The sequence below is a fragment of the Anser anser genome (assembly GCF_964211835.1).
Source record: "Anser anser genome assembly, chromosome: 6".
Lineage (NCBI taxonomy): Eukaryota > Metazoa > Chordata > Aves > Anseriformes > Anatidae > Anser > Anser anser.
The window spans coordinates 26023980-26051773 of NC_139726.1; the positions used below are offsets into that span (position 1 = coordinate 26023980).

At 45.7% G+C, this 27794-nt stretch overlaps 2 protein-coding genes across 10 annotated transcripts; one reads left to right on the plus strand and one right to left on the minus strand.

Annotated features, from left to right (window-relative positions):
• IDH1 (isocitrate dehydrogenase (NADP(+)) 1) lies at positions 1-13864 on the plus strand. Of its 4 annotated transcripts, XM_083842859.1 has the most exons (11): positions 71-134; positions 1437-1563; positions 2283-2364; positions 2467-2594; positions 4190-4481; positions 6206-6311; positions 8845-9022; positions 9411-9562; positions 11329-11469; positions 12252-12414; positions 12934-13864. In XM_083842859.1, the coding sequence occupies exons 4-11, from the start codon at positions 2473-2475 to the stop codon at positions 13025-13027; spliced, it is 1248 nt and encodes a 415-aa protein (XP_083698985.1). In that variant the 5' UTR covers positions 71-134; positions 1437-1563; positions 2283-2364; positions 2467-2472; the 3' UTR covers positions 13028-13864. The 4 variants fall into 4 exon arrangements, with proteins under 4 accessions (XP_083698986.1, XP_083698984.1, XP_083698983.1 ...); XM_083842858.1 differs by lacking the exon at positions 1437-1563 and having other exon boundaries at positions 55-134; XM_083842857.1 differs by lacking the exon at positions 2283-2364 and having other exon boundaries at positions 66-134.
• On the minus strand, positions 13400-27794 carry LOC310901998 (uncharacterized protein). 6 transcript variants are annotated; one of them, XM_083842800.1, is made up of 9 exons: positions 27628-27794; positions 27178-27321; positions 26023-26198; positions 25695-25757; positions 24840-24934; positions 23032-23300; positions 20458-22413; positions 19208-19334; positions 13400-17264 (listed from the first exon to the last, which is right to left on the minus strand). In XM_083842800.1, the coding sequence occupies exons 1-9, from the start codon at positions 27656-27658 to the stop codon at positions 17135-17137; spliced, it is 2991 nt and encodes a 996-aa protein (XP_083698926.1). In that variant the 5' UTR covers positions 27659-27794; the 3' UTR covers positions 13400-17134. The 6 variants fall into 6 exon arrangements, with proteins under 6 accessions (XP_083698926.1, XP_083698924.1, XP_083698923.1 ...); XM_083842798.1 differs by lacking the exon at positions 13400-17264 and adding an exon at positions 17271-18339; XM_083842797.1 differs by lacking the exon at positions 13400-17264 and adding an exon at positions 17271-18354.

Genomic DNA, 27794 nt, shown 5'->3' on the forward strand with positions numbered 1-27794 from the left:
GAGGAGGAGGAGGAGCAGGAGGAGGAGCAGCAGCAAGGAGGAGCCGGGCGGGGGCGCGGCCCCATAAGAGGCTCCGCGGGCGGCCGGGCCCGCACCGCCGGGAGTGCCGCAGAGGGAACCGGGCCGCGCCGCAGGTAGCGGGGGGTGGGCTGGGGCCGCGCCTTTTGTCCTCTCCCCCCGGGCGTGCCGTGCCCTCGCCCCGCGGGGAGGCCCCGGAACGGCGGCTTGGCGTTTTTCGGGGTTTTGTTTTTTTTTTGGGCAGGGAGACCCGCAGCGGGCGGATCCTCCCTTCGCGATCCGCCGCCGCCCCTCGGTACCGGCGGCGCCGCTCGCCGCTGGGCCCGGCCTCGCCCCGCCGCCGGTGGGTTGGGTGAGCTGGGGGGGCTGGGGGCGATGCGGCTGGAAGACAAGTGCAGGCAAGGCCTGCCCCAGCCGCCCCGGCTCGCCCCCGGGCAGGCCTGGTCGGGAGACGGCTTCTGCAGACGTGAGCTGAGGTGTTGAAATCGCTGATTGTCGGCTGTGGGGCCCGGTCCTCGCTGCAGAGCCAGGGGAGCTCGGAGGTTGTTAAACGCTCGTGTTTAGCTGCTCTGGTTAAATGGTTGAGAAGGGGTGGGGTAGGAAAAGGACTCTGCTGATCTTTGGCAGCGCTGGAGAGTGCAAAATCCAAGGGGACAAGTGACACTGCAGGGAATATGTGCTCTGGGGAAACGCACCTGTTGGCATGCCAGCTCTGGTGCTCAGAAGAGGGAGGATGCTGCAGTGCTGTGCCTGTACGCAGAGCAAGGGCTTGAAGGGAGGAAAGGTGCTGCTGCCATGATCAGACGAACACATATGGTACTGTCAGAGTTGCTTAAGAAGCTGCAATTTCCACATCTTGGTGGAGGTGTATCTCAAGTGCAGGCACATCTCATGTACCTTTGTTTTCCCCTTGTGACAACGCTGCTATGTAGGTCTGAAGCTAGCTTTGCAAAACCTGTTGCTCTGGGGAGACTGACATTGTCTGATTTGCCTTGCTTAAGTAGGGATCAAACCACAAAACAAGTGCTGGTGGGTGAGAGTCTGTACATTTTGGCTTAAATGAATCACCAAAGTTTCTCTGAACGCGTAAGTGCCAAGAGCAAAACTGAAGTCTCCTGGCCAGTAACCCTGTGCCTTGTCCACAGGAGTGTGAGAAGGTCCATATTTAAGCTGTCATCACTGAAAATTAGGCATGAAATACTTGCATAAATAAACTGAGTAGAGACACTGCGTGTGATCAAATCATTAAGTTAAAGCTTTCCATGAGGACTAGAAAGATCTAATGTGAGCCAAGATTTTATCTTCCTCTGGGGTAAAAGTGCCTGACTAGTTCATTTTTTCAAGTTTATGTGCTCATGTGAAATTGAGCAATGTGAGGCTGTGAGTTACTGAGTATTTGCTTGCTTTTTTTCTCGTAGCTCTTGCTGTTGGGAGCAGTCTCCCCATGCATTTATAGCCTGGAGCCCTTGCACTACAAACCTTCTACCTCTGAATAACTGCATCCAGAATTAGGAGCCCTCCTGAACACAGGGCCTATTCATATAGGTAAAGCCATTCATGGACCTTGGTATCTGTGAGACTGTGTAAATTCAGGCACAAGGGCTTGGTATCTCACTGTACTATCCTAGCAGCTGCATACAAGAACTGGACTGTCTTGGGAGGAAGAAAATGCCAAGTCATAGCTCTTGCATAATCAGAGTTGAGAATCAAGAAACTATGGATGTTAGAAAGCAGGGCACTGTGTTAGGAAAGTCCAGTGGCTTGTGGGGTTGTTTTTTTGTCGAGGAACAAAGTGCAACTGGAAGGGTAGAGTTCAGGGTTGATTTTTTTTTTTAAAGCCTGAACAAATATCTTAGGAAACTTCTGTACCATACAGAAAAAAAATCTGTCTGGTAATTATTTTAACAGCAGAAGCTTGCCAGGAGAAAGTACTGTTGATGTGGCCCTTGGGTTTCTGTACCTGTTTTCATCTTCCCTGGGGAAGGAAGCTAATAAAGAATCCAACAATGTATTAATATTAACAGTGCCAGTAATCTGAGCTGTCATTAAAATATATGCCCATTAACAACCATTTTCCAGGAAAAAAGGGAGAGAAACAGGCAACTGGATTAGAACTCATGAAATCTTAAAAAGTGCTCATCTATTTCTGTGGAATTTGGGGGGAGCAGTTTGGTTACGCTTTCAAATTCTTCTGTACAGCCATAACTAAAGCTCAGAACACAGGCCCTTGATGCTCAGCTGTTAATCTTTTATTTCATTTCCAGGTAGATCTCTCTAGGAGCTGGGGCTTCGAGAAAAATATCAGTTAGTTATTCTCAAGACTTCAGGAGAGGTCCTGTATGCAGTGTTAGTACCTCTCTACTAATTGTGTTGTGAAAATGCAGGATACATGTATTGGTATATCACTGGTATATTTTAACTCAGTTTTGTTTTTTTAATCTACGACAGATAAAGATGTCTAAAAAAATCCATGGAGGCTCTGTTGTGGAGATGCAAGGAGATGAAATGACACGGGTCATCTGGGAACTAATTAAAGAAAAGCTGATATTTCCTTATGTAGATCTGGATTTGCACAGGTAATTGCTCTTCATGACATACAGCCGACTGGTGCTACAATTTGCATGTGTCATTAAGCATTGATCGGGTTTCACTTAGCACTGAGAGCCTTGTAGCTCTTCCAGCACTAGTGCAGCAAGGCTACTAGCCCATTTGTATACTGGTAAAATGCCAGGCTGACTTCCTGGTCAGCTTACCTAAAGGACCAATTACAATAAGTACTGTGGAAACTGTGGGTTCATGGTGAAGATAGTTTGGCTAACTCTCCACTGGAAGCACCTTTGGGGTTCTTCACAGCAGTAGACAGGTGAATGTTTAATAAGGAATTACCTGTTTTCTGTGCTGTGCCTCTAAGAAGTTCCCTTACGGCCATGGTCTGCATTTTCATCTATTCTCTTTGCTTTCCAGTACCTGGGCAGTCTGCATGGCTTCCTGCAGCCTAAAAAATTAGAAACATGGGTTTCTTCAGCCATTCCCCGGCCTGAAGCCTAACATCTGTGGACTCTGAGCAGGTTTCTGGAGACCTGCCCAGAGGGCAAAAGGGCAGCTGTAGGGCACAAATTCTGCCATGTTGTCTCTAAGCTTGACCTCTGCTGCTGGCAGTGCGAGTTAACTTGCAATTATTCCCTGAGCCTAGGCTGTCCTATGCTTCCTTTTTGGAAAAAACAAATACAGCTGTTATGGCAAAAGGGACATGCACGCTATGTACAGCATCTGGTCAAGCAGAATAAACAATTCCTTCCCTTTCTAGCCTCTGAGCTATAATTATTAAATAAATATCCAGCTGTGTTGCTCCTAGCTGTGTGGAAAAGAGGCCTTTGGCGGTAGCTGCCATTATTAAACCCACAGGTCTGACCTCTTCCCCTGTTCCTGATGTCATTTGTATGCCACCTACATCAGGCTTTTTCTTGCTGGTGTTGAGACCCAGACAAACAGGAACTCAGCAGCATAATACATGCACGTAGTCTGGAGAACCTCCATTTTCAAAGAGGGGTGGGAGGAGGCAAAGCAGACCCCTGGCTGAGCCGGCACAATAGCTAGATTCATGTAGAGCTGGCTATGCTTCAGGACTAGCCCACACTGGGCACCCATTGTTCTCAAAAAGCTAGTAAAACAGTCAGCGGAGGAAACATGCTTCCTCTGTTTGAGGGGACTGTCAGCAGTTGTGCTGCCAGAGCAGGATTGTGGGTCCATTGTCAAAGCAGTCTTCAATCTGAAGCCTGGTGTTGCTTCACACACTCAATATATGAAGGAAGCCAAAACCCTCAGTACAAGAGGCTTGAAATAAAGGCCTTTATTCACTTGGGGATTGTGCTGTTCCATGCCATGGAAAACCCAGGCTGGAAGCTCCACTGTCAGGAAGCTTAGAATGGAAGGCAAAGGAGATACTGGCTATGTCGCACACTGGAAGAGAGACTCAGACATAAACTGAAGCTTTTTTTTTTGTCCACCTTCCCACCAGCCTCTATGTTCTTCCAGTGTGAATGCTGCTGGAGTGGGAGGGAAATAACTTCAGTTAGGGTAGAGTGCTGAAACTATGGGGACTGTTTTTTTTCCTGTTGGACATGAACCAATGCCCTGGGCAATTCTGACTGTCTTTGTGGGTTTGTTATAGCTATGACTTGGGCATTGAGCATCGTGATGCTACAAATGATAAAGTGACTGTGGAAGCTGCTGAAGCCATAAAGAAATACCATGTTGGCATAAAGTGTGCAACCATCACTCCTGATGAGAAGAGAGTGGAGGAGTTCAAGCTGAAGCAGATGTGGAAGTCTCCCAATGGGACAATTAGAAACATCCTAGGTGGAACTGTCTTCAGGGAGGCTATTATCTGCAAGAACATCCCTCGGTTGGTGTCTGGATGGGTAAAACCCATTGTCATTGGCCGTCACGCTTATGGGGATCAAGTGAGTCACTTCAGTGCTTACCCCCTCTTTTCTTGCTATATGAAAAGTCTTAGTCCTGAACTAGTGTAGAGCTTCAGAGCACTCAGACATCCCTGTGCTGCTGCTTTATCCCTTGCAGTCCACCTGGGAGTGGGTACTTGCTAGCACTTTGTACAGCACCTGACAAAATGTGGAAGAGCCTATTTCATGCCTTTGTTCCTTGGACAGTGCAGTTGTATAAACAGTGTTCAGGGACCCCTGCTTGGATTAGACAGGGCTATACCTGAACGCAGGATATAACTCTTTCCTCTAAGCTGTTTTCTTCACCTCTACAGAACCCTCCTCCCTACATAGTAATGCCTTAAGAAAATATGCTTTACACAGCCCATATTTTTGCTTCTCATAAGGGCTTCCTGGTGGCAAGTGTTGCTCATAGTGAACGATCTGAGTGACTTCTCAAAATGGGAGAAGTTGTTTTATATAGTTTTTTTTAAACTGTGCTCTGCCTCTTAAGGTTGACATCAACAACTGGGGTTTAGACAGTGCTCCTGCAGGGCTGGTATTCACAGTGGGCACATCAGGCTGCAGAATAGAAGGAGGGAAATGTCCATTGGCAGAGGCAGTACAAGGCCATGAAAAGTTGTGTGGCACTCAGTGTAGTGGCCTCTGGGCAGTCCAGAGGATAAATATCAGCCATACTGTTATCCTTGGGAAATGATGCCCTGTAAAGCAGCCAGGCGTGACAGAAGGAAGATTTTCCATGAAAAGGTAACTGCTTAAATAAATGGGTAAACCCAACACTGAGGGCAAGCTGTAAGATTAGCTGGGGTGGGAAGGTAAAATAAGTCCTGACAATGGAAAAGAATGTGGTCCAAAATCCTTAACAGTATTGAATAATTGAGAAGGTCAAAATAATAAGAAACAATGGATTAAAGGGGAGGATTAATACCCTGCCAAGGTATAAGATAAAAATGGAAGGAATAATGTAAAGGACATGCTAGCAAGATACTTCTGTAACTTAGGAACAGATTTTCTCAATAAAAGGGAAACTACATGAAAATGGATGATAGATTTCAAGGAAATGTGACCTTAAATACTACTGTTCTGGACAGTTGGGAAGATGAGACACCGTTTAAAAACTTGAAGTACCTGTTGGCTCTTTTGAGTCCGTGCAGCTCAAAGGAGCAAAATGTGTAGCAATTTACAGAACTCCAAGAATTCTTACTACAAGTTGGCCTTACAAATGTCATACAATGGATAGAAGTAGTGGCTTTTGTTTAGATGCTGTATGATTTTTCTTTATTCTTGTGATCAGTTGTTGTGATATGAATGGCTTGGAGGGGAGAAAGAGGGAAGTTTTCTACTCAAAAACCACACAACACTCTGGATACTTGGCACTTTAAAACTTCTATGCATTTGCAGAAATATATGCTCTGACAATTGATGGAGCTCAAGAATCTGCAGGCTTTTTCCCCTGAAGAGGAAAATCACTTCTGACACAGGCAGACTCTTGAGTTCTTGTCTTTCTCCTCTCCAGTAAGATAGTCCAATGAACACATGGCTGAGTAAATGACAGCCTGTTCAATGTTCTTTGTCTTGTTTTTTTTACAATTGTTTACAATTAATTGTTTTATAATTGTTTATGTATTTTCTATACCTTTACCCTACCCTCATTATCTTCATGGCTCTGTCCTCCTGATACATAAAATAATCATGGCGACTTTATTGGCAATTTATTTTAATAGTACCGGGCAACGGATTTTGTGGTACCTGGGCCTGGAAAAGTAGAGATGACATACACTCCAGGAGATGGAGGCAAACCAGTCACCTATCTGGTCCATAACTTTGAAAGTAGGTACTATCTCTGTTTTCCTTGGAACTGGTAGTTTTGGTTTAATTCAATTATTAGTTGGGTGTGTTTGATGGTACAATATGACTTCAGGAGGCAGAGGTAGGAGAAGGTTAGAGCCTTTGTTATTCATCTGGGAAGTACTGAAAGTTACTTGAAATCTTCCTGGGATCAAAGCAGCATGTCAAATACCCAACCATACTAGACTGGCCACCTGCCGTGTTCTTGTATAATGACTCTGGTAATGACATGTATGCTTTCCCCTCTGATTAGAGGGAAACTTGCTAAACAGTGCTTGACCCGAGGGGAACTGTATTTAAGAACAATTCAGGTACAATTCTTCCTGGTTCTAGTTTGTCTTGCTGGGCTCTATACACCTTTTCGGTTTGTACCCTTCTTTATTAAGCAGTCTTTCTCAATAGAAATGAGAACTGACACTAACTCTAAAAGGCGGAAAGGAGATTTGACAAGGGTGCTCCTGGCTGTGTAGGTTCTAACTCTGTTTTAACAGATGGAGTCCCAAAGGTATTTGTGTCCTAGCAATGTTGTTGTGCTGGTTGTAGGCATTGCTCGTCTCAGGAGGGGGAGTGCTGATGCTGCTGGGCTTTGTGTGAAAACAATTACATACACCTTGCTAGAATCCAGGGTGTTCAGGGGCAGGACTGAGGAAAACGTCACACCAGTCATTTATCTTGCCTGTCAGTGATCAGAGGGTTCAGGATATGAAGCCTGATGCTGACCTGTGCATGTGAGTGTGCAATGCATTGTTTCTAGCTGAAAAAACTTAATACATCCATGTAAACAACACAGAATCCTAGTTTGTATGCATTTAGCTTGGGAAACAGGTCCCAAAACTGCCATATGTATGTAACACTTGATTTCTCTGGCATTCTTGCTCACAGGAAACCGAATCTCTATCTCTTGTTGCAGTCTTTTACCCAGAGTTCACCTGCTTAACTGTCAGTTTTAAAGTTTTCATTCACTAAGTGACTGGAGAGCCTGTACTGGAGGTGTCTGGCAGTCCTAGCTGTCAGTCTGATTCACTGCCTAGTGTGTTGCATCAGCAAGCAGAAAGCAAGGTAGTGCAGATGCAGCAAGTTACTGCTGTTGCTCTGGGGGAGCTCCCCACGCCACAGGCAAATGCTGTGCCAGCACACCTCCACCATGCACAAGGGAAGCTTGTCCCATCGCTATACTAATATTTTCAACCCTGACACTGAATTGAGAGGTTTTAATTGGCTGTAGGATTGTATGATTGCAACAAGCTTTCTACCTATATGCAAATAAGTATTTGAATAAAACTTAATAGCTGTTGTCCAGCTAACTATGAAATCATGGCTCCTAAGGCTACGATCTTTGGTCAGACCCTGTTCTGCCCTTGACTCACTAAGGGAGGCAGGGGGACAACATGTATTTTCACTGGTAACAGCAAGAATTCCATTCCCTGCCAATACCAACTTAAGTGACCTTGCTATCTTGGCAAGCAGATAAAGAGGGAAAAAGCCAGAGGAAGTTTATCCAGCATGCATATTCATCTAATAATCTGGAGGTAAGGACAGATTGATATTAGGAAAGACTGTTTTTTCTGTTTTCATAGTAAAATAAATCTGGGTTGTTCCAGAGCAAAGATCCCTGATAAAGGCACAACAAACTCCAGAAGTGGCAATAGTAAGATGCTTGAAATTAAGAACATAGCTCCTTTTTCACTTAAAAGCACAAAAAGCTGTTCTCTGAAGGTGACGAAGCTTTTCTATGAAGCCCTAGACCCTACCTTCACCCCCCAACCAGCCTTTCACGTGATCTGAATGCTGCTTTCGCCCAGGTGAGCTAGGCTGTAAGTTTAAGGCACTCCCATTCAGGCTGATAACACACCCGCATTATACAGTCTAAGTCATGTGAATGTTGATGGTTCCGCAGTGCTCCTTTGAAGACTTTACCTTGCACCCAGATGACAGGTATGTTCTCCTCACTACTTGCAGGAAGTGAGCCTGAGCAGGTGAAACAAAGCTGCAGGGTATGCCAACCACATGCAATCAAAGAGGCAGGAATGCATGTGGGGGCTTGTTTACCTGAGCTAGGTTAAATAAAAAAGCAGTCTCTTACTGCTGGAGCTAGTTCTGCAGTGTAGTTGAAGACTGATGGGAGCAAACCCACTTCTCGCTTTGACTGAGTCCCCTACTTCAAACCTCTTTCTGCTGCTTTGATGGAAAATACTCTCCATTATTTATCCCATTAGTAGAAATTCAAGCATGCTCACTCCTGTCACAGTTTTGCTTCTTAGATGTGGATTAGGTAGAAACGTCTTAGGGGTATTAGCTAAGTACATCTTAATACTATGACCTGTAAAACAAGAACACCTTTCTTATCCACAGGACTGCTCCAGCTTTGAGCTGATAGTGCAAAGTGAATCTTTCCCTGAAAGAACCAGCCTTAAAATGAAAACTGTATCTGGGAATAATGCCTGCCTGTCATAAGACTGGCAAATGCTTAAGCAAAATTAAATCCAGCTGAAATTTGTTCTCTCTCTGCTTACAGGTTGTGGTGGTGTAGCAATGGGAATGTTCAATCTTGACCAGTCTATCAAGGATTTTGCCCACAGCTCCTTCCAAATGGCACTGTCTAAAGGTTGGCCTCTCTACATGAGCACAAAGAATACCATCCTGAAGAGATATGATGGCCGCTTTAAAGACATCTTCCAAGAGATCTATGACAGGTAATTATGATGGTTGTCTACTACAGTGTGTCATTCTGTAGGAGAAACATTTTTTTGCAGTCTTATGAGCTGTTGTTAATTCACTACGGGAGTCTGTACGGCTTCCCTATCACAGTCTCCCTTGTCCTGCAGGACACACTACTATTTAAGGCTCTGCTAAATCTGGCTATGGTGTTGATCTCTTCTAACAGAGAGCCATGGATTCTGTATGGGTTCCTCTCTGGTTCTGAACAGACTTGCACTGACCATAACAATTAAGGAAAAAGAAAAAAGCAAAGATGATGCACATTTCTTTCAGTGTTGTTTAACTCACCTCTATGCACAGTTACTTGCATGAGTTGTGCAGCTTGTTTTTATATATCAGGGTATTCTGGTTTTTGTTTCCTAGAGAATACAAGTCCCAGTTTGAAGCCAAGAAGATCTGGTATGAACATAGGCTCATTGATGATATGGTTGCTCAGGCCCTGAAATCTGAAGGAGGCTTTGTCTGGGCCTGCAAGAACTATGATGGGGATGTGCAGTCTGATTCTGTTGCACAAGGTATGAGATGCTTCCTCTGCTGTAGTGCAGTAAACTCAGTAGCAGTCTCTTGTGGCCTTCTGTCATATCTTATGTAACGGCCCAAGAGGTGGTGTTGGGTCTTGGAAACTTTGTAACTGTGGCCAGTCATGGAGCTATCAAAAAAGCAAACAATTCTGATTTCACTTTAACAAGAAAATCCATTGAATGCAAACCATGTATTTAGTTGTACTTCCTAACCAGATGGCAGTTCCTAGCAATATAATAACCAAGAGGCTTTCTATTCTAATGGTTGACCAGTGGTGAGCATACTGGCAGGTGCTGTATCACAGAATCGTCTAGGTTGGAAGAGACCTCCAAGATCACCCAGTCCAACCTCTGACCTAATACTAACAAGTCCTCCACTAAACCATATCACTAAGCTCAACATCTAAACGTCTCTTAAAGACCTCCAGGGATGGTGACTCAACCACTTCCCTGGGCGGCCCATTCCAATGCCTAACAACCCTTTCAGTAAAGAAGTTCTTCCTAATATCCAACCTAAACCTCCCCTGGCGCAGCTTTAGCCCATTCCCCCTCATCCTGTCACCAGGCATGTGGGAAAATAGACCAACCCCCATCTCACTACAGCCTCCTTTAAGGTACCTATAGAGAGTGATAAGGTCGCCCCTGAGCCTCCTCTTCTCCAGGCTGAACAAGCCCAGCTCCCTCAGCCGCTCTTCGTAAGACTTGTTCTCCAGACCCCTCACCAGCTTGGTTGCCCTTCTCTGGACTCTCTCGAGCACCTCCATGTCCTTCTTGTAGTGAGGGGCCCAAAACTGAACACAGTACTCGAGGTGCGACCTCACCAGAGCCGAGTACAGGGGGACAATCACTTCCCTAGACCTGCTGGCCACACTGCTTCTTATACAGGCCAGGATGCTGTTGGCCTTCTTGGCCACCTGAGCACACTGCTGGCTCATATTCAGCCGACTATCAACCAGTACTCCCAGGTCCTTCTCTGCCAGGCAGCTTTCCAACCACTCATCTCCCAGCCTGTAGCGCTGCTTGGGGTTGTTGTGCCCCAGGTGCAGGACCTGGCACTTGGCCTTGTTGAACTCTATACAGTTGGCCTCAGCCCATCGGACCAGCCTATCCAGATCCTCCTGCAGAGCCTTCCAGCCCACGAGCAGATTGACACACGCACCCAACTTGGTTTCAACTGCAAACTTACTGAGGGTGCACTCGATCCCCTCATCCAGATCATCGATAAAGATATTGAAGGGGACCAGCCCCAGTACTGAGCCCTGGGGGACTCCACTAGTGACCGGCCTCCAACTGGATTTGACTCCATTCACCACAACTCTTTGGGCCTGGCTATCCAGCCAGTTTTTAACCCAACAAAGCGTTATACAGATAAGCAAGAAAACTTTCAGAACCCAAATTTGTTTCCTATCCCATCTGGGTGAGATAGTGACTGTCACATGAATGCTGCTTGCTTAGGAGTCTCAGACTACCCTTTTTCAGTTTTAAAAAAAAAAACTGTCTACCAAGTTAGGCGGCAATATTAATGTTCTTGAAGTGGGGCAGAATGTCTGCATGTCTTTATCTTATGGTTCAGCAGTACTTTCTGCTCAGATGAGCTGTCACTTTAAACTGTCAAAACTAGTCAGTCAGTTGCAGCAGCAGCTCTGCTGTTGACAAATACAGCAAGGCTAGGAGAGTTCTGTAGGATGGGGGGATTAAGGGCAATTTAGATAGAGCTCTCTGAAGGAGACACTGAACTTTTTGAGCCATATATTCCGTAGGCTATGGTTCTCTGGGGATGATGACCAGCGTGCTGATCTGCCCTGATGGCAAGACTGTTGAAGCAGAAGCTGCTCACGGCACAGTTACTCGTCATTACCGCATGCACCAGAAAGGCCAAGAAACTTCCACTAACCCCATTGGTGAGCTGCCTTTCACTGACCTTTGGTGATCTCTACGCATAAAAGAACAGGTTTGGTATAAGAACACCTGCATCCTTTCTGGAGAGCCTAACACTACTGAGTAGTGACACTGGTAGTTCATAATGCACTTGTCTTCTATGGAGATCCCTGGAGCTAAAGCAGGCTGGAATGGAGTTTATGTGAGCAATAAGCTAGACATAAGCTAGCTTTTGAAACATGCTTTCACTCTTCCCCAAATGATGTGTGTATAGCCACAGAGGAGTAAAGGTTTAGGTTGTTTGGTTATTTTATTCTCCTTCCTGATGCTCAAATAAAACCCAGCCATTCTCTAAGCCATGTACGTGCTTAAAGTGTAAATGTATCTAGAATGGTATATGAAGAAAAGACTCCTCTACAATTGCACAGGGACCATGCTATGTAATGTAATACCAAGAAGAAGAGTGTCATAAGTTCTCCGTCATAAGGGCAGCTTTCTTTGTAATCAGAGCCCCTTTGCAGGTCATTCATTCTGACTTGGGAAGGAACAAAATAAGTAACAGATAGATACAAAGAGGAGATTGCTGGAGGTAGGGGATAGTTTCCAAGTTCTGCTTTTCTTTAGAGCTGCACAAAATATAAAGGATGTCTAGCTGAAGATAGTCTGGTAATGGGAAAGAGAACACCCAACTTTCTTCTGTTTTCAGTGTTTTTAATGTTAAAATAACAGTTCCGCATATGTTTAGTACAACATCTTAAGGGTCTAAGGAGTTCTAAAAGAACAATAATCTAGTGTTTTCTCTCAGCCTCCATCTTTGCATGGACAAGAGGACTAGCTCACAGAGCTAAACTGGACAACAACACTAGCCTCAAGACCTTTGCAGCTGCCCTGGAAGAAGTGTGTATCGAGACCATTGAATCAGGCTTCATGACAAAAGACCTTGCTGCCTGTATCAAAGGCCTACCTAAGTAAGTAAATAAAGTAATCACCTCTGTTTGGAAGGGGCTTGGTTTTACTTGATGTTTGTTGGAATGTTGTTTTAGTAGTGGACATGGTGAGGAATTGCTGGAGTTTGGTCACAGAACTGGGCTCTTCTGCAGCTGGTGCTGTACAGAGAGAACATGAAACACACCCTGCCCCAAGTAGCTTAGTGTCTAGGTTGCTCTGCACCTGCTATTGTGACAAGTGTTTGGGGGGGGACAATAATATAAATGATTCTTTGCAGTTCTTTTTTTTTTTTTTTAAGTCTGGGTACACTGGCCAGATCTCATCCTGTCCATTTCTTAGGGTGAATATGTGTTTCACTGCAAATTACCACCTAGCCTACCTCTTCTCTGGAGCCTTTTCACAAAAAAAGACATCTTGATGAACAGATGACGGTGCTGGTTTCAGAGAAGGGCTTAAACACCCCTCTGAGTAGTCTTCTGTCACTCTGAACACTGAGCAGCTTCATAACTAATGTCTGTCTTGTTTTGTTTCCCCCACAGTGTCACACGTTCTGACTACCTGAACACCTTTGAATTCATGGACAAGCTTGCTGAAAACTTGAAGGGGAAGCTAGCTTCTCTGCCCAAACTTTAAGGCATGGGTTCTACTCAAGCTCTGCTAACAAGGAAATTCCCACATATACTGTGGTTTAAATGACACTGCATCACTATTGTGTAACATTTCAAATACTAGAAAAAAATGTAAACTTTAAATGTTTAAAAGATACTGTTTTCTTAAACCCCTTGAGCTGCTAGGCTAGGCCTTATTTTTTGCTAAGCAGCTGAATGTTGTAGTGTTGAAGTTCAATGTGGGACTAGATTCCTTGTGTCATTCATAGCAGAGTTGAGGTTCTTCTGACTTTATCTGTGATTTTTTTTTCCTCCTTTCCTCTCAGACTGAAAGCCGGTCTCTGTCACACCTCTGGTCAAACCAGCAGTGACTTACTGTCCAACAGACCTTAGAAACCAGAACCGTCCTTATTGCTCCAATAGTGTCCACTGAGTATAAATGAGCTCACAGGACTGTGACAGCTCCACTGCAGCCCCTCTCTTAATGTATTTTTTTTAGTGCCAACTGGAGCATAGTATCCTGATTACAAGGTATTTGTTAAGTCAGGACTAGCATTTGAGAAGAAGCACTTAGTAAATGCTGGAAACAAGCCCTATAAGCTAAAAGCCTAATAAAACCATGCTGCAGTGTCCTAAATGCAGTATATGTGTTATATTCCATCTGACTGGATGTGAAACATAGGAACTGTTCCCTCCTCCCTTCCCAAGTAATTCATAACGGTGCAAAACTTTTCTCCAGTTGTCTGGACTATTACTGAACTTCTTATTGTGATATAGCAGGTCAGATTATGACTGAAGAACTATTCCATCCATTTTTTTAAGAATATTTTAGTGCAGACTAAAATAAAAGCCAACTAACATTCTTGTGTCTCTCCTTCCTTTTGTGTGATTAGCAGTTATAGGGGAAATTCTACCTCAGAAATAGATTCTAGTACCTTCCAGCACAGTACATACTGGGATAGACTTTCACAATGTGATACAAACATGAAATAACTTCTCTCCTTTCTTAGAGCAGAGTTTTAATTGTTGTGGCCTAGATGGCCATATGTCAGCTGCAAGGGGGGGGGTAAGCATCACGTAATACACAAGAACTTAAAAGTACCACTTGCACTGAAGTTTTCTTCTGAGACTAAGAGCACCATTTTGGTAAATACAGGCTAGCGACTCCATGCAGCTGGAGGCAGAGCACAGGGCTGGCTGGCTAATTCCTTGCAGGTCCCCAGGTACGATTCAAACCTTTCAAAACAAAAAGACCCCCCTACAACAGCAAGTAACTGACACACAACTGACTTGAGGGAGCCTCTTGTAAAATTAATCTTGCAGTGCTGAAAGCCTCACTTACTGTATGCTAAATCTACTTAAAAAAAAATGCTGAAAAGCCTGCAATAGGGGTGCCAGTCTACACAAGACCACCCAGGGTGGCTCTGTATTCCCATCCTTACATCCAACTAGAATGGGACCCTGAAGAAAGGGTTCATAGAAACAAAGTAGCCCCAGTAGGAATACTTAATCTCTACAGGGTGCTGGTAGTTCACACCAGCAAAAAGTGGTCTATTCTCCCAAAGACTTCATTAACTATGACAGGAAAAGGAGAGGCTAATGGTTGTATAGAAAAAGGGTTTTGAGCTCAAACCAATTTTCATGGCTAATCCAGATGCAGTGCTGTCTATGCTACATTGATTGTGGTTGCCAGGTGAGAACCTAGGGCAGCTGACTGGTAGAAAAACAGTATGAGAACTCAGCAGGAATGAGTGAGGTTATAGCTGAAGTCAGACTTGCAGAGCTTACCTCCCATATTTCTTAACATGAGCACTGTTACAAAGCAGTAACATATAAATACTAGTGCACAAATTCTACTCCCCATTTTCTGTTATGATGTCCTGCTGCCAGCATCATTCAGAAATAGCCAAAGTAGACTTCCTGTTCAGAGCCAGTATATGGCTACAGCAATGAAAACAGATGGAAATATTACTGTACTTGAAATTCGCATCAGACTAATACATCACCACTCAGTGAAGATCAGAAACTGGTTATAGATAAGACACACCCTGCAGCTGACCAGCTATTTTAAGTGTGGGTTAGGATGGAAATGCAAAATCAGATCAAATTAGATCAGCTAGCATTAACATTTCTCTAGGGCTGCACATGTGTTTGAAACATGGCTCCACAAGTACTAGCAGCTGTCACGGTGACCATAGCGTGAATGAACACAACAGCCAGTCCGGCAGTCTGTTATTAACAACAGCATGTAAAAAGTGCACCTAGAAAAGTTATTTCTGAATACTCTGAGACAATGGAAATATCCATCAGAAATATCTTGAGATCTATGTGCCTACCTGCCTGCAGACACAAGTAGCATGCCACAATCGGACAGGTCATAATCCAGCAGCACCTCTGACAAATTGTCTTGTTACTTACTAGCTCCTACCCAGCCTCTGGCATTACAGAATATAGGAATAATCTTAGCCCTTTTCATGGAACAGAACAAACAAGTGGGAAGTAGAATTAAATCTTACACTTTTTGTTTTGTTTTTAATTCCCTGACAGTATAGCTTTCTTTCTGCACCAACACAAAATTTCCACCTTCTGGAGGACTCCATAGGGTACAGCAGGACCCAATCTATCCATGTGAACCGAAGAGTGCTGCTGTAGTACTGAAGAGAGAAAGCAGTATTGTCTCTGCATTAGGAGGGAAAAAAAAGGCAGCGTGATCGTAAGAACCCTTTGCCTGCTCTGCCATGGAGAATGAGGGAACTACTTTTCCTGCTTCTGTGGATACTCATTCCCTCTCCTTTATGACTAATATATTCCCTTTTCTCACTATCACTCCCTCAAGCATTTAGCATCAATAACCTTCAAAGTTAAACACAAGTAGATCCCATCAAATCGAGAGCTGGAGGTCAGTGGACACTCAGTGTGCAACAGAACAGAGCACAGGATTTCATGAAACATGATCATCTACTTTGCAGTGTACCAACTAACTCACAGAGCTCTTGGACCCTTGTGGCTCCCACTAACATTAACACCGCCTTGCACCAACACTCCCAGCAGTGGGAACCAGCAAAAATTGTCCTTAAGCAAAGTATAGCCTAACTTACCTTTAGGGCTGACACTGATGTAGTTAGATGTGTGCATGTTTCATGCTTAAGATTGGTGGTGGAAGGCTGTTTTCAACTCCACAGATATGCAAATCCTCAGACAGCAAATACAGTGAGAGAATATACATCAGTTCTCTGACATGGCTCCCTTTGAAAGCAGCAGAGCTCTAACTTCTAGGGCTGTCCAAGGCTTTAGCATTCAATCCTAAACATGACTCCCCAGCAACTTGCTGCCCATACAGAAGCCACCTTCCACCAGGAGACTGGGCAGTACATTAGCCTCCTCTTCTGCTTGCTGTCAAAGCCCAGGCTGCTGCACTCTTTTGAAAGCCCAGGCAGCAGTCTTGTGATATCTGCAGTGCCAGATGAGCCCTCCCCTCCAAGGTGAATGTATTCTTTCCAGGCTTGTGTTGAGCCAACAGAGGAGTGGCAGAACCAGCTATCTGTCTACGCTACCAAAACAGGAGACAGAGGGATTTGGTCAGCCTCTTTTCAGTGGTTTGTAGGGACAGGACAAGAGGCAATGGCCAAAAAATGGATCACAGGAAGTTCCGCATCAACATGCGGAAGAACTTCTTCACAGTGAGGGTGACGGAGCACTAACAGGCTGCCCAGGGAGGTTGTGGAGTCTCCTTCTCTGGAGATATTCAAGACCCATCTGGATGCCTACCTGGGCAACCTGCTCTAGGGAACCTGCTTTGGCAGGGGGTTGGACCCGATGATCTCTTGAGGTCCCTTTCGAACCCCTTAAAATTCTGTGTTTCTGTGAAAACCACTTATGGACAAAGCCTTTGAAAACAGGCACCCCAGCATTGGGGGGGGATGACCAGAGACAGATCAAATGTCACAGAGCTTTTTATACCGTCCACATAGAATTTATTTATACTTTAAAAAAGCTACACACAATACTAGATACATTCTAGCAAAGACACACATGCCAGGAGCTTGATGGCTGCCTATTCACCACTATTTCACTTCTGGCTCCTTCTCTTCCCCTTCTTATCAGCTTGCTTGCCTTGGCACCAGTACATTATTCAGAAATCATCTTTTTCCTCTTTGATCTTCTTGGTCATTTCCTTGGCTTTGATCTTTTTCTTCGCACTTTTGTAGATAGGGGAATGGAGGAACTCCGTGTTTGTAAATGGGTCACCCCGTCTCAGTTTGCTGCAGAACCAAAAGGGTTAGACTGAACCATGAAGAGGTTTTTTGAATACACATATGATTTTAGTCTCTAAAGTTTCTGTTTTTACTGAAATGCTTCCACCATAAGATGACTGGGTAGTACAGTTTATTTGTTGTCCCCTACTGGATCAGCTATACCCATACAGAGTACTTTCTGAACCATTATAACTCATTTCTCACATGAAATTCACACTGCAGTACTTTTCAGGGAAAAACACAGCATCACCTAGCCAGCACAGGCATTGTTTCAACAAAATCAATTTAACAAAAGACATCATTTTAGGAATTCAATGCTTCTGTACAGTAGCTACTAGATATACAACAGTTTCTTTGGGAAAAGATGCAGCTCCTTGCCTTGGTACTCATACCTGCCAGCAGCAGCAAACATTACCCAACCTGCTCATGGGGTGCAGTGGTTTCAAACCAATGGCTAGCTAAGCTCCAACACACTGTTTTCTCACTCTCCTTCCTCAACAGAGCAGAGGGAGGAAATATGATGAAAAACAGTTCATAAGTTGAAATAAGGACAGGGAAATCACTCACCAATTACTATCACAGGCAAAACAGATTCAGCCTAAGGGAGATTAATGTAATTTATTGCCTACTACTAACAGACTAGAGCAGTGGATACTAAAAGCAAACTAAAAAAAACCTTCCTCCCATCCATCCTCTTCCACCTCCTCTTCCTGAGCAGTGCAGGTGAATGGGGGCTGTGGTCAGTCCCGAATGATTCGTCTCCATCGCTCCTTCACAGTCACTGTCTGCCCCACTCCAACATGGGGCTCCTCCCACAGGACAAAGTCCTTCCTGAACTGGTCCTGGGCAGGCTTCCCACAGGCTACAGTTCTTCAAGAGCTTCTCCAATAAGGGTCCGTACCATGGGGTGCAGTCTTTCCGGAACAAACTGCTCCAGCATGGGTCACCCACAGGTGGCAACTCCTGCTCCTCTGTGAGCTCCTCTCCACAGGCTGCACTTCTGGCCCAGAGTCTGCTGTGGGGGCTCTCTCTCCAAGGGCTGCAGCCTCCTTCAGGCCATATCCAACTGCTCCACCACAGGCTGCAGCATGGAGATCTGCTCTGGTGTGATACACCACGGGCTGCAGGGGGACGACCTGCTCTGCCAGGGGCCTCTCCACACACCACAGGGGAACTTATGCTCCGTACCTGGAGCACCTCCTGCCCTCCTTCTTCACTGGCCTTGGTGCCTGCAGGGCTGTTTTTCCTCTACATTCTCACTCCTTGCTCCCAGCTGCTGTGCGGTATCTTTTTACTGCTTTCTTAAATACACTCACAGGTGCAAGCAGCACTGCTCATTGGCTCAGCTCTGGCCAGCAGCAGGTCCCTTCTGAAGCCATCTGGAACTGGCTCTTATCTATCATGGGGCAGCTTCTGTACTGTTCTCACAGAGGACACCCTGTCAGCCCCCCTTCCCTATTAAAACCTTGCCACATACACTGAATATATGGGGAGACACCCTCCTCAAGATCTTGCATTCCTTTCACTGAAACCTGATTAAAATGGAAGTATTACTTAATTGTTGTTTAGAACTTCAAATAGCACAGAACAGCAACAAGGAAAAGCAGGGCTTTCCCTTTATTCTCTTTATTTATCCTACATTTTAACCTCATGTTAATCCCTCATTAGCACTAGGCTACCACATACAAAGTCTGCTAAGAGTTTTTGTTTGGTGAGGGAAATTGTTCTTTGACAGCTTGTTACCAGAAGCCTGCACATGCATCGATACTAACGCAGAATTTCTGCTTAACCACACTGTGGCAGAAGGACTCACAGAAACATGAAGGGTAAGAGGGACTGAAGACAAACAAAGCGACAGAGGATCCAGCCCTGGAGAGCAAGTGTATGAAAGGAGAGCAGGGTTTTGCAGCACAAGAAAAGTCATGGGAAGGAATAGTTTAAATCCTAACCTGTTGAGTTTTGGCTCTGCATAGCAGGTTGGTTCTCGCTTCCGCCTGATTAAGCGCCCTGACACTTCTTCCGAGCTGGGAAGGGACAGAGTCCTGGCATTGGTCAGGTCCTGTAGTGGTTTGGTCTCTATAAAGAGAGACATGCACATGAGTTGATCAAAGTGTTTCCAAATCAAAGTAATTCCTTAGAAATATAGCTGCCAAACAGAGAATGTCAGCATTACCAGGTTTCTCTGAACACCGCATAATCCTGAATCTAATCATGTCACCTCTAAACTCAGGAGACCATTTTTGTCCCAAAATCCCAGAACTGCTTTTCAGAATTCAGCTCACTGATCAAATTAGGTTACTCACTGAAAAATATTGCAAATACTACAGTCACTAATACTGCAAATATAACTGGGCCCAGCTGTAGCAGCCTCTCCTTGCAGAAATTGTAGTTGACAATTCTAATGCCCAGAAGTTTACAGGTTGTAGAAATCAAGTTTAAAGCACCTCAACAACCTAGGAGACTTTCAGCAAGGCTTCCTGCAAAGCAGGACCATGCCAATGTTTACTGCAGCTTTCAAAATAAAGTCAGCCAAGAAGGCAGGACAAACTTCCCCCCTTCTCCACAACCTCACATAACTGTTTACAGAACATGCAATAACAAGTTCCTGAAAAGAATCAAAGTAACTACTGCTACCAGACATGGGATAATACCTCCAAATCCTTTGGGAAACAAAATGCAAAAAAAAAATTCTCAATGGGGGGAAAAAAAAAAAAGCTTGTGTAGCTCCTGAAGAATTTTCATTGATGTTACCACTTAAAAGTATAAAGTCTGAACCCTTGCAGCATTAACCATTCGAGAGGAAGAGCTGTTATTTTTAATCATACCCTGTGCCCCAGTACTGCCAACTCCAGTGGCCAGGGTTAGCATCAGGTTATGCCTTTCAACTGTTTGAGCAGGTCAGTTTTTTAAATTGACAGGCATGCCCTGTAAATAGCAAGAGTGGAAAAAAGAGGACTTGCAGCACGTGCTCTTAATCTCCCAGTACCTATGCATGAAAGAGCAACCAGAAGTTTCTACAAGAAAGCTGATAAACTACAAACAAATGCAGCCATGAAAGTGACCGGCCAGCGTAAGTAGAAGCATAAATTGTGTACTGAACATTGATCTTTAACTCCATAAACCATGAGAGTATAAAGACAATCTGCATCCTTTGGTACCAGTCTCCAAACACAGGTCCCTTCCCCACCCCACCACCTACCAAGTTTCTGTGAAGATGAACTCTGGGAATGATCTTCAGAACTTGACCCATGCTGGTTTCTTTCCCCAGGTGTTTCTTCTCCATCCCTTTCTTTAAAAACCTGAGAGCATTCTGGCCAAAGAGAGGATTTCTCTGGGATTCTGTTGCCCTCAGTACTTAAGCTCTCGGAAACCAGTAGATCTGTAAGGCCAGCGCTGATATGTAAAGCTGCAGAGCAGACCACAGAAGAGGACTCAAGACTTTGTGAAGAGCCCATAAGATTATTTGTACATGATCTCTCAGCTATCTGCTCCTCCAGGGAGACAACTGGCTCAGGCAGCAGATCTGCAGTGCAGGGAAGTTTCCCCATCGGGACAGTTTGCTTTGATGCAAGTTCCACTGAACTTCCAGGGAGCACACTGGCACCATTGCTCTGTCTGGTGAGGAAATCCATCTTTGGAGTAGGGGTGTTCCTGTTCCTCCGAGGCTTTGCTTTGGGATCAGCCCCTTTTTGCCAAGCATTTGTGTTGTCATCTTCAGCTTGCTCCTTTTCTTGAAGGTCCCCTGTTTCTTTTTTATTGTTCTGAGCAGCTATCATCTTCTGAAGTCTGGGAATTTTGCTAGCTTGGCTCCCAGGAATAGACCTAGAAGGTACAATTTCATTTCCTTCAAAATTTGTCTGGACACTAACCAAGTTTCCTGTAAGATCCGAAGGACAAACAACATAAGTCTTCCTGCTACATTTGTCTAGTGAATTCTTCATGCACTCCTTAGCTACTTCTGGAACACCTATACAAGATCCAAAATTATCTTCATTTCTTTGATCACTACAAACGCTTACCCTGACAGTCTTCCTCCTGCTTGTCTGGCTTCTTTTAGGCTGTTTTTCAGCTTTGGCCTCTGGTATCTTCACATTGCTTACGAGAGTCTCCTCAGAGTCATTTATTTGCCTAATTACTACAGTTTTTCTGTTGGTTTTCTGTCTGATGCTCTTTGTGCTCACACTTGGTAAGTCCTCCTGTAAAGCACATGCATGTGAAGTCTCATTCCTCAACAAAAATGAGTTTTGTAAAGTGGATTCATCTGAGGGAACTTTATGACTTGAGAAGGCATGAACTGGACTTTTTAATAAATCCGCCATGCTTCCGAACTCAAAGACAGCATCTTTCTTAACTTGTTGCGGTAAGTCAGCACTTCCAATACTATTCAGTTGTGCTGGATTCACGACGTATGTTCTTCTGGGAACTCGGACTTCATCAGGACAATGGGAATGTTGCTCCACACTGGAGCCTCTGTTCTTCCTCTCCAAAGACCCCACACAAGCCTTCTGCCTCATATCTGAGGCTTCTGACTCACTAGAACCTGTTGCAACTTTTGACTGAAAAAGCTTCATTGCATTTAGGGTACTCTCTTCATCCTGAGGTATATCAGGGCTATTTTCCACATTCTTTTTATTTCTTTTCTTTTTTCCCGTGCTTGCCTTTTTAACAGTTTTTTTCTCACTAGTTTTACAGTTACCCTTACTTTTAACCTTTACAGGAATAAACTCCGAGACTTTGCTATGGCTGGGATCTATTTCAACACCACACCCAGTTTCTTCAGCCTGTGGCTGATCACAGCAAGTCTCTTTACCCAAAGATTTTTTATTGGGACTAACAGTGGCTTGAGAAGATGAAACCAGGTAGCTGGGAGATTTCAGCTGTGCCTGCGTGTTGCTCTTGCTGGAGCTGCTGCTGTCCTTAGTCAAACTCCACTGGGTTGCCTCAGTAGAACTGACATGTGGGAAGGTATCCTCACTAGAAGATAGAGTGCTTGTTGCAAACAGGGTGGAACGCTTTCTTCTCTGAGTAACATGCCCTTTCGAGAGACGATCACAAAATTGCTTCACCATCTCATCACCTTCATATGGAAGTGGCTGACTTTCCCAAGCAAGTGCTGGCAAATCATTGAGATTTTGTTGAGTGGTGCACAAGGGCTCTGTTGGAAAGACAAAATTAATTCCTAAGACTGAGGAACATAGCAGACAGAAGTCAGCTTTCTCAGTACCACTAGACACATGTCCTACACACTACCACAAAGCCCAAAGACAGAAAAGGCATGGTTTTGTTCCACAGGGACTCCCCAAACTCACCATAGTAACAGAATTGCTCAGCTGACTTTGCTCAGAACACAAAGGCAGCCTGAAGCGAAATCCCTTAAACAGCCCTAACATTTAGGGATGCTCAGGATCTACATGAAAGTTATTCATATGGCAAAGCCACGTGGAACAGGAGCTGTGCACCCAGTTACATTCTGGGGAATAGCACCTTCAAGCACTTCCGAGAAGTCTTATGTAAGCTCAGTCCCTATTATTCAGAAAGACTAACAAATAGTCTTGAGATACTGCAAATGTCAGTCATTCCCACTAAGACATCCCATTCTGGGATACTCATAGCTCTGCTAATATCAGTGTCACTGGAGCACATAGTTCCTAATTGTAATTAGGAGCTACCAGGGCTATAGTTTGGAGCAAAGGGGAGCTATGGTACTACACTCATACACAACATCTACACACATGCCAAACCATACCAGAACAACCACAGAAGATGCACACACCTCCAAAGAGAGAAGAGTCAAGGAAAACCTCTTGTGCTTCCATTGCTTCACTCTGCTTCTTCCCATTTTCTTCCTGGTGGGACTGAGGCTTCTCAGCAAACTGTGATGGCAAAGCATCTTTGGAGACAACAGGCACAATTTCCTGGGGCTTATCAGAAGCAGATCTCCGAAGACTGACCGAGGACTTCCGTACAGCTGTGGATCTGCCACCTTGCTGTCCCACATCACATGGCTTTGAAACGGGCACCCTCAGTGGCATCAGCTCACCACTGGTGAGAAAGGACAACAGTAGAGCATGTTTCATACCTGCAACAGGCCTCAGAATCCAAAAGAACAGGTAGGCAGTGGAGTGACCATCCCTGGGGGTGTTTAAGGAAAGACTGGACGTAGTGCTTAGGAACATGCTTTAGTGGGTGACAGTGGTGGTAGGACCAGATGATCTTGGAGGTCTTTTCCAACCTTAATGATTCTATGATCTACTGTCTGTGAAGCAACACAGAACATGGGCTGGGGAAGAAAACTGTTTTTTCTTTGTGGCTGGTGAGAACCATCTGAAAGTCATGTGTTGCAGTGGGTTTATGTGGCAAGGTTTTAGCAGCAGGGGGCTGCAGGGGTGGCCTCTATGAGAAGAATCCAGAAGCTGCCCCATGTTAAATAAGGACTGGTTTCAGACAGCTCCAAACAGACCCACCACTGTCCAGAGCTGAGCCACTAAGCAATGTTGTTTGCACCTCTGTGAGAACATATTTAAGAAAGGGAAAAAAACTGCTGCACATCAGCAGCTGGCAGAGAGGAGTGAGAACCAGCCCCGCAGACCCCAAGTCAGCGCAGAAGGAGGGCAGGAGGTGCTCCAGGCACAGAGCAGCAGTTCCCCTGTGGCCTGTGGAGAGACCCCTGGTGGAGCAGGCTGTCCCCCTGCCGCCCATGGGTCCCACATGGAGCAGATCTCCACGCTGCAGCCCGCGGAGGAGCCCCCGGTGGAGCAGGTGGATGTGGCCTGGAGGAGGCTGCGGCCCATGGAGAGCCCCCGCAGGAGCAGGCCCCGGGCCGGAGCTGCAGCACGTGGAGAGGAGCCCACGCAGGAGCAGGGGGTCTGGGGGGAGCTGCTGCCTGTGGGGGACCCGTGCTGAAGCAGTTTGCTCCTGGGGGATGGATGGACCCCATGGTACAGAGCCATGTGGGAGCAGTTCTTGAAGAGCTGCTGCCTGTGGGAAGCCCTTATGGGATCAGTTCAGGCAGGATGGCATCCCGTGGGAGGGACCGTGAAGGAGCAGCAGAGGAGTGCTATAGACTGACCACAGCCCCCATTCCCGTGTGCCGCTTAGTGGGTAGGAGGTGGAAGAGGGTGGATGAGGGAAGGTGTTATTAGTTTGTTTTCCTTGTTTCTCACTTCTCTAGCTTTTTAGTAATAGGCAATACATTTTATTTGTCTCCCTATGCTGAGTCTGTTTTGCCCATGACAATAAACTGTCAAGTGATCTCCCCATCCTTATCTCAACCCTTGAGCCCTTTTCATCGTATTTTCTCCCCCTTTCCCTTTGACAAGGGGGAGTGAGAGCACTTGTGGTAGAGCTCAACTGCCCAGCTGGGTAAAACCACCACATGTGTTTTCAAACACAGGAGGGAGAAGGTTAAATTCACACAAAGACTTGGCACTAGGGCAAGTAAGACAAAAAATGGCAGCAGAAAGACACAGGGTAAAGGAAAATATCAAACTGGTGTTTTAAGAAGGCATCTCATGGGAAAGTGACAACTGGGCACACACACAAAACGCAAGGAATTTCAGAATCTGACATTTTAAGGCCCACCTCACAAAATGACCATCTGCACTAGTATCAAACCAACTATCTTCAGTTATGTTGCTCTTCCGGCCACGGGACAGGGATGAAGAACTTGTATGGACCTGGAGAACAGAGAAACAGAAGGGTGGCTTAGAGCTCTTGCAATCACCTGTGCAGCCCCTTGCACAGAGACAGCAGCAACTCAGTTTCACCCAGAAAACTGTCAAATATACCAGTTACCCTCTCCAATTTAAAACTGCACAACCAAAGGTCCCATCCTCCCACTCCAACGTTTCAAAAGAACGGAGTCCCTTGCAGAAGGCTGCTTGTCCCGCTTCCAGGAGGATGTTTGCAGGCACAGGCCTTGGCTCATACAGCTATTTGCTGGTTTACAGAAGTCATTTACTGCAAGTTATGCTCAATGAATTGCAGCAGAGTCAGATTCCGCCTCCACAGGCTTAGGAATAAACTTTAGGTAGTTCAGGTAGTTCCTAGTCTGAGACTAGGAAGTAAGGTTTCCCCCAAACACCCCAAGTGACATGACATACATGAAATGTCTTATTCCCTATTCCAAGTCACCATGGCAACAAACAGCACCAGCATGCAAAAATCACAACCTGGCCTAAGCAGAAGTCTCCTGGTCAATACAGACAATGACCCAGAAGAAGACAGTTTATAACTGTAGCCTCTCCTGTGGAAGTTACCCAAGATGCAACCGTAAAAATCATTAGCACCAAGCTAAAAATGAGAATGCAGCCAGCAAGCAAGCCGATAAAAACAGAAGAAATGTCAAACACTTGAAGGGAACAGGCGACACAAAGCAAGACAAACACAGCCTCCTTTCTAGTACAACTAATGCACTCACATTTCCCCACAGTTTACCTCAGACAGCCGAGCCATCTTAACTGCAGCCACAAGGTTTTCAAGTTCTTTCATCGTGTTATTCTAAATTGAGGTAATAAATAGAGAAACAATAAGTTCATTAAATCTAAACATCCGTTCCAACAAGGACAAAGATAGCCAGAAAAAAAAAGTACAGCCCTTCTGGGAAGACCACAGCTTAGAAGAAAGATTAAACACTTATATGGAGACTTGTTTCAGATGCAGAAGATACAGACAATCAGCGACTGCCCACACACCTCTCCCAAGGCTGAGGTACTAGTGCTACCCACCACCCCTCTCCATGAAGGCCCCTCTGTTAGTGCCATACCAAGAAGCAGAGTTTGTGCCGCAGCACGGCATTCTGGAAGTGGCAGTGCTCCACCTCCTTCTGCAAGCTGATCTTCTCCTGGGTGAGCCGCTGTGCATTGGCTTTCTCCGCATTGAGGGCCAGTGCCAGTGCTTTATTGTTGTGCTTTAGGGAAACTTTAATAGTGGAGGAGTTGTCTGTAAGCAATAGATAAGTAACGCAAAGAATCAGCATTCAAGGTCTCATCCATGCCTTCCTCTTCCCAGATGAGCCTTCCCTCAGGCTCAGATCTCTACAACTCAGTAGTCCTCTACACAGTCAGTAGTATAATTCCTTCCCATACAGAGGTAACTACAGAATTCTCTAAACATCAGCAGGGAAACTTTCCATAATAACCTTCAACACTTCAGACACTGACACCTTCTCCATTCTCAGAGGGTCACGCTCAGTCAGCAAGCTACCACTTCAGTTCTTAATGAATGATGGTATGGTTCAGGAGCTGAGTACAGACAGATATGCTTCTGGTTGAGCAAGTCAGCTATAGCTCTCAGTCCTCATCTCCATCCAAAAAGGAGAAGAACCTGCCTTCCTCTGTAGCATCCGTTGAGCAGATTTAAAGCCTTATTTCCCAATTTCAAAATAAATAAATAGAAGTAACAATAACATTTAACTTTTTAATGGTAATCCAAATAACCCTATGCATTACTTTCTCAGTATTTCCCCCCCCCCCCCCCAAAAAAAAAAAAATCACAGTTGAGCTAGCTTCTGCAATAGATTACATAAATATCAAAATACTTTTTACACTTACTTCTGGTGTTTGGACCCCCAGCATGGATCCTGAGGACTCAGCTACCCAGAGTAATCTAATGCCATTGGAAATGCTACTAGAGCAGCCCGCAACGGCCCCAGCTGCTGTTTGAAAGCAGCACGATTCCTCCACAGCTTCTGTTATACTCGCCAGTCACATATATCTCGGGCACCTTCAGGCATCTCAGGGCACTCCACGCTGCTCTGCGGGGTACTGAATTCTCCAGAAACCCAGAGGCCGATAAGCCATTGTTAACTCTAAGCTCCGGGTAAGAGACTGCCTCCCCACCCCACCTAAGGCCAAAGGCACAGTTAAAACCTAACGCAGCAGGCGGCCTCTACACATGCTGCAACACGAGATATACTCACTAAGGATTTTCGTTTTGATTTTTGACGCAAGCGATGCATTCAGCTTCGCAGTTCTCAAGACACCGTTTTTCTTCTCCCGCATCCGCTCCCTCACACCGCTCAGGCTGAAGGAGGGCATTTCGGAAGCCTCCTGCGATGCCATGGCTGGAGGGAGTGACACGGAGCAGGGTCAGCACCCGCAGCAAGCACTCCCCAGCAAAACCCTACGCTCTTCCCGACAAGAGCTGCCTCCCCAGGCGCCTCCTGCCCCGCAGGGAGGACGCGGCCACAGGCACGGCGGCCTTGAGAGCCCCCCAAGCCCCCTGCCTCGAGAGCTGCCCCTCGCGGTGAGGGAAGGACCCGAGCAGAGGCGGCCGCGGCCGCCGGCCGATTTTTGAACGCAAACAGGGCGGCGGGCAGGCCCGCCCCTCGCCCCGCCCCGCCAAATGGCGGCCGCCTCCCTCAGCCTACCGGGCGGACGGGGACGGGGCCCGGCTCGCATAACGGCTCCAGCTCCGCCGGTTGAGGGTGCCCGTCCTCGGTCCCTGTAGAGCGTTACGTGGCAAGGCTTTGGCTGCGAGCGGGGCTGCGGCGTGGAGAGCCCGCGGTGCCCGTGCTGCTGGGCTAGGCCCGCGCAG

Coding starts and splice junctions, on each gene's coding strand:
- IDH1 (XM_083842860.1), top strand. CDS start 2,473: ATGTCTAAAAAAATCCATGGAGGCTCTGTTGTGGAGATGCAAGGAGAT. Junction 6,312..8,844: donor TCTGGTCCATAACTTTGAAA/GTAGGTACTATC, acceptor CTCTGCTTACAG/GTTGTGGTGGTGTAGCAATG. Junction 12,415..12,933: donor TGTATCAAAGGCCTACCTAA/GTAAGTAAATAA, acceptor TTTCCCCCACAG/TGTCACACGTTCTGACTACC.
- LOC310901998 (XM_083842797.1), bottom strand. CDS start 27,658: ATGCGAGCCGGGCCCCGTCCCCGTCCGCCCG. Junction 26,199..27,177: donor AATCAAAACGAAAATCCTTA/GTGAGTATATCT, acceptor TATTGCTTACAG/ACAACTCCTCCACTATTAAA. Junction 25,758..26,022: donor GGCACAAACTCTGCTTCTTG/GTATGGCACTAA, acceptor ACCTCAATTTAG/AATAACACGATGAAAGAACT.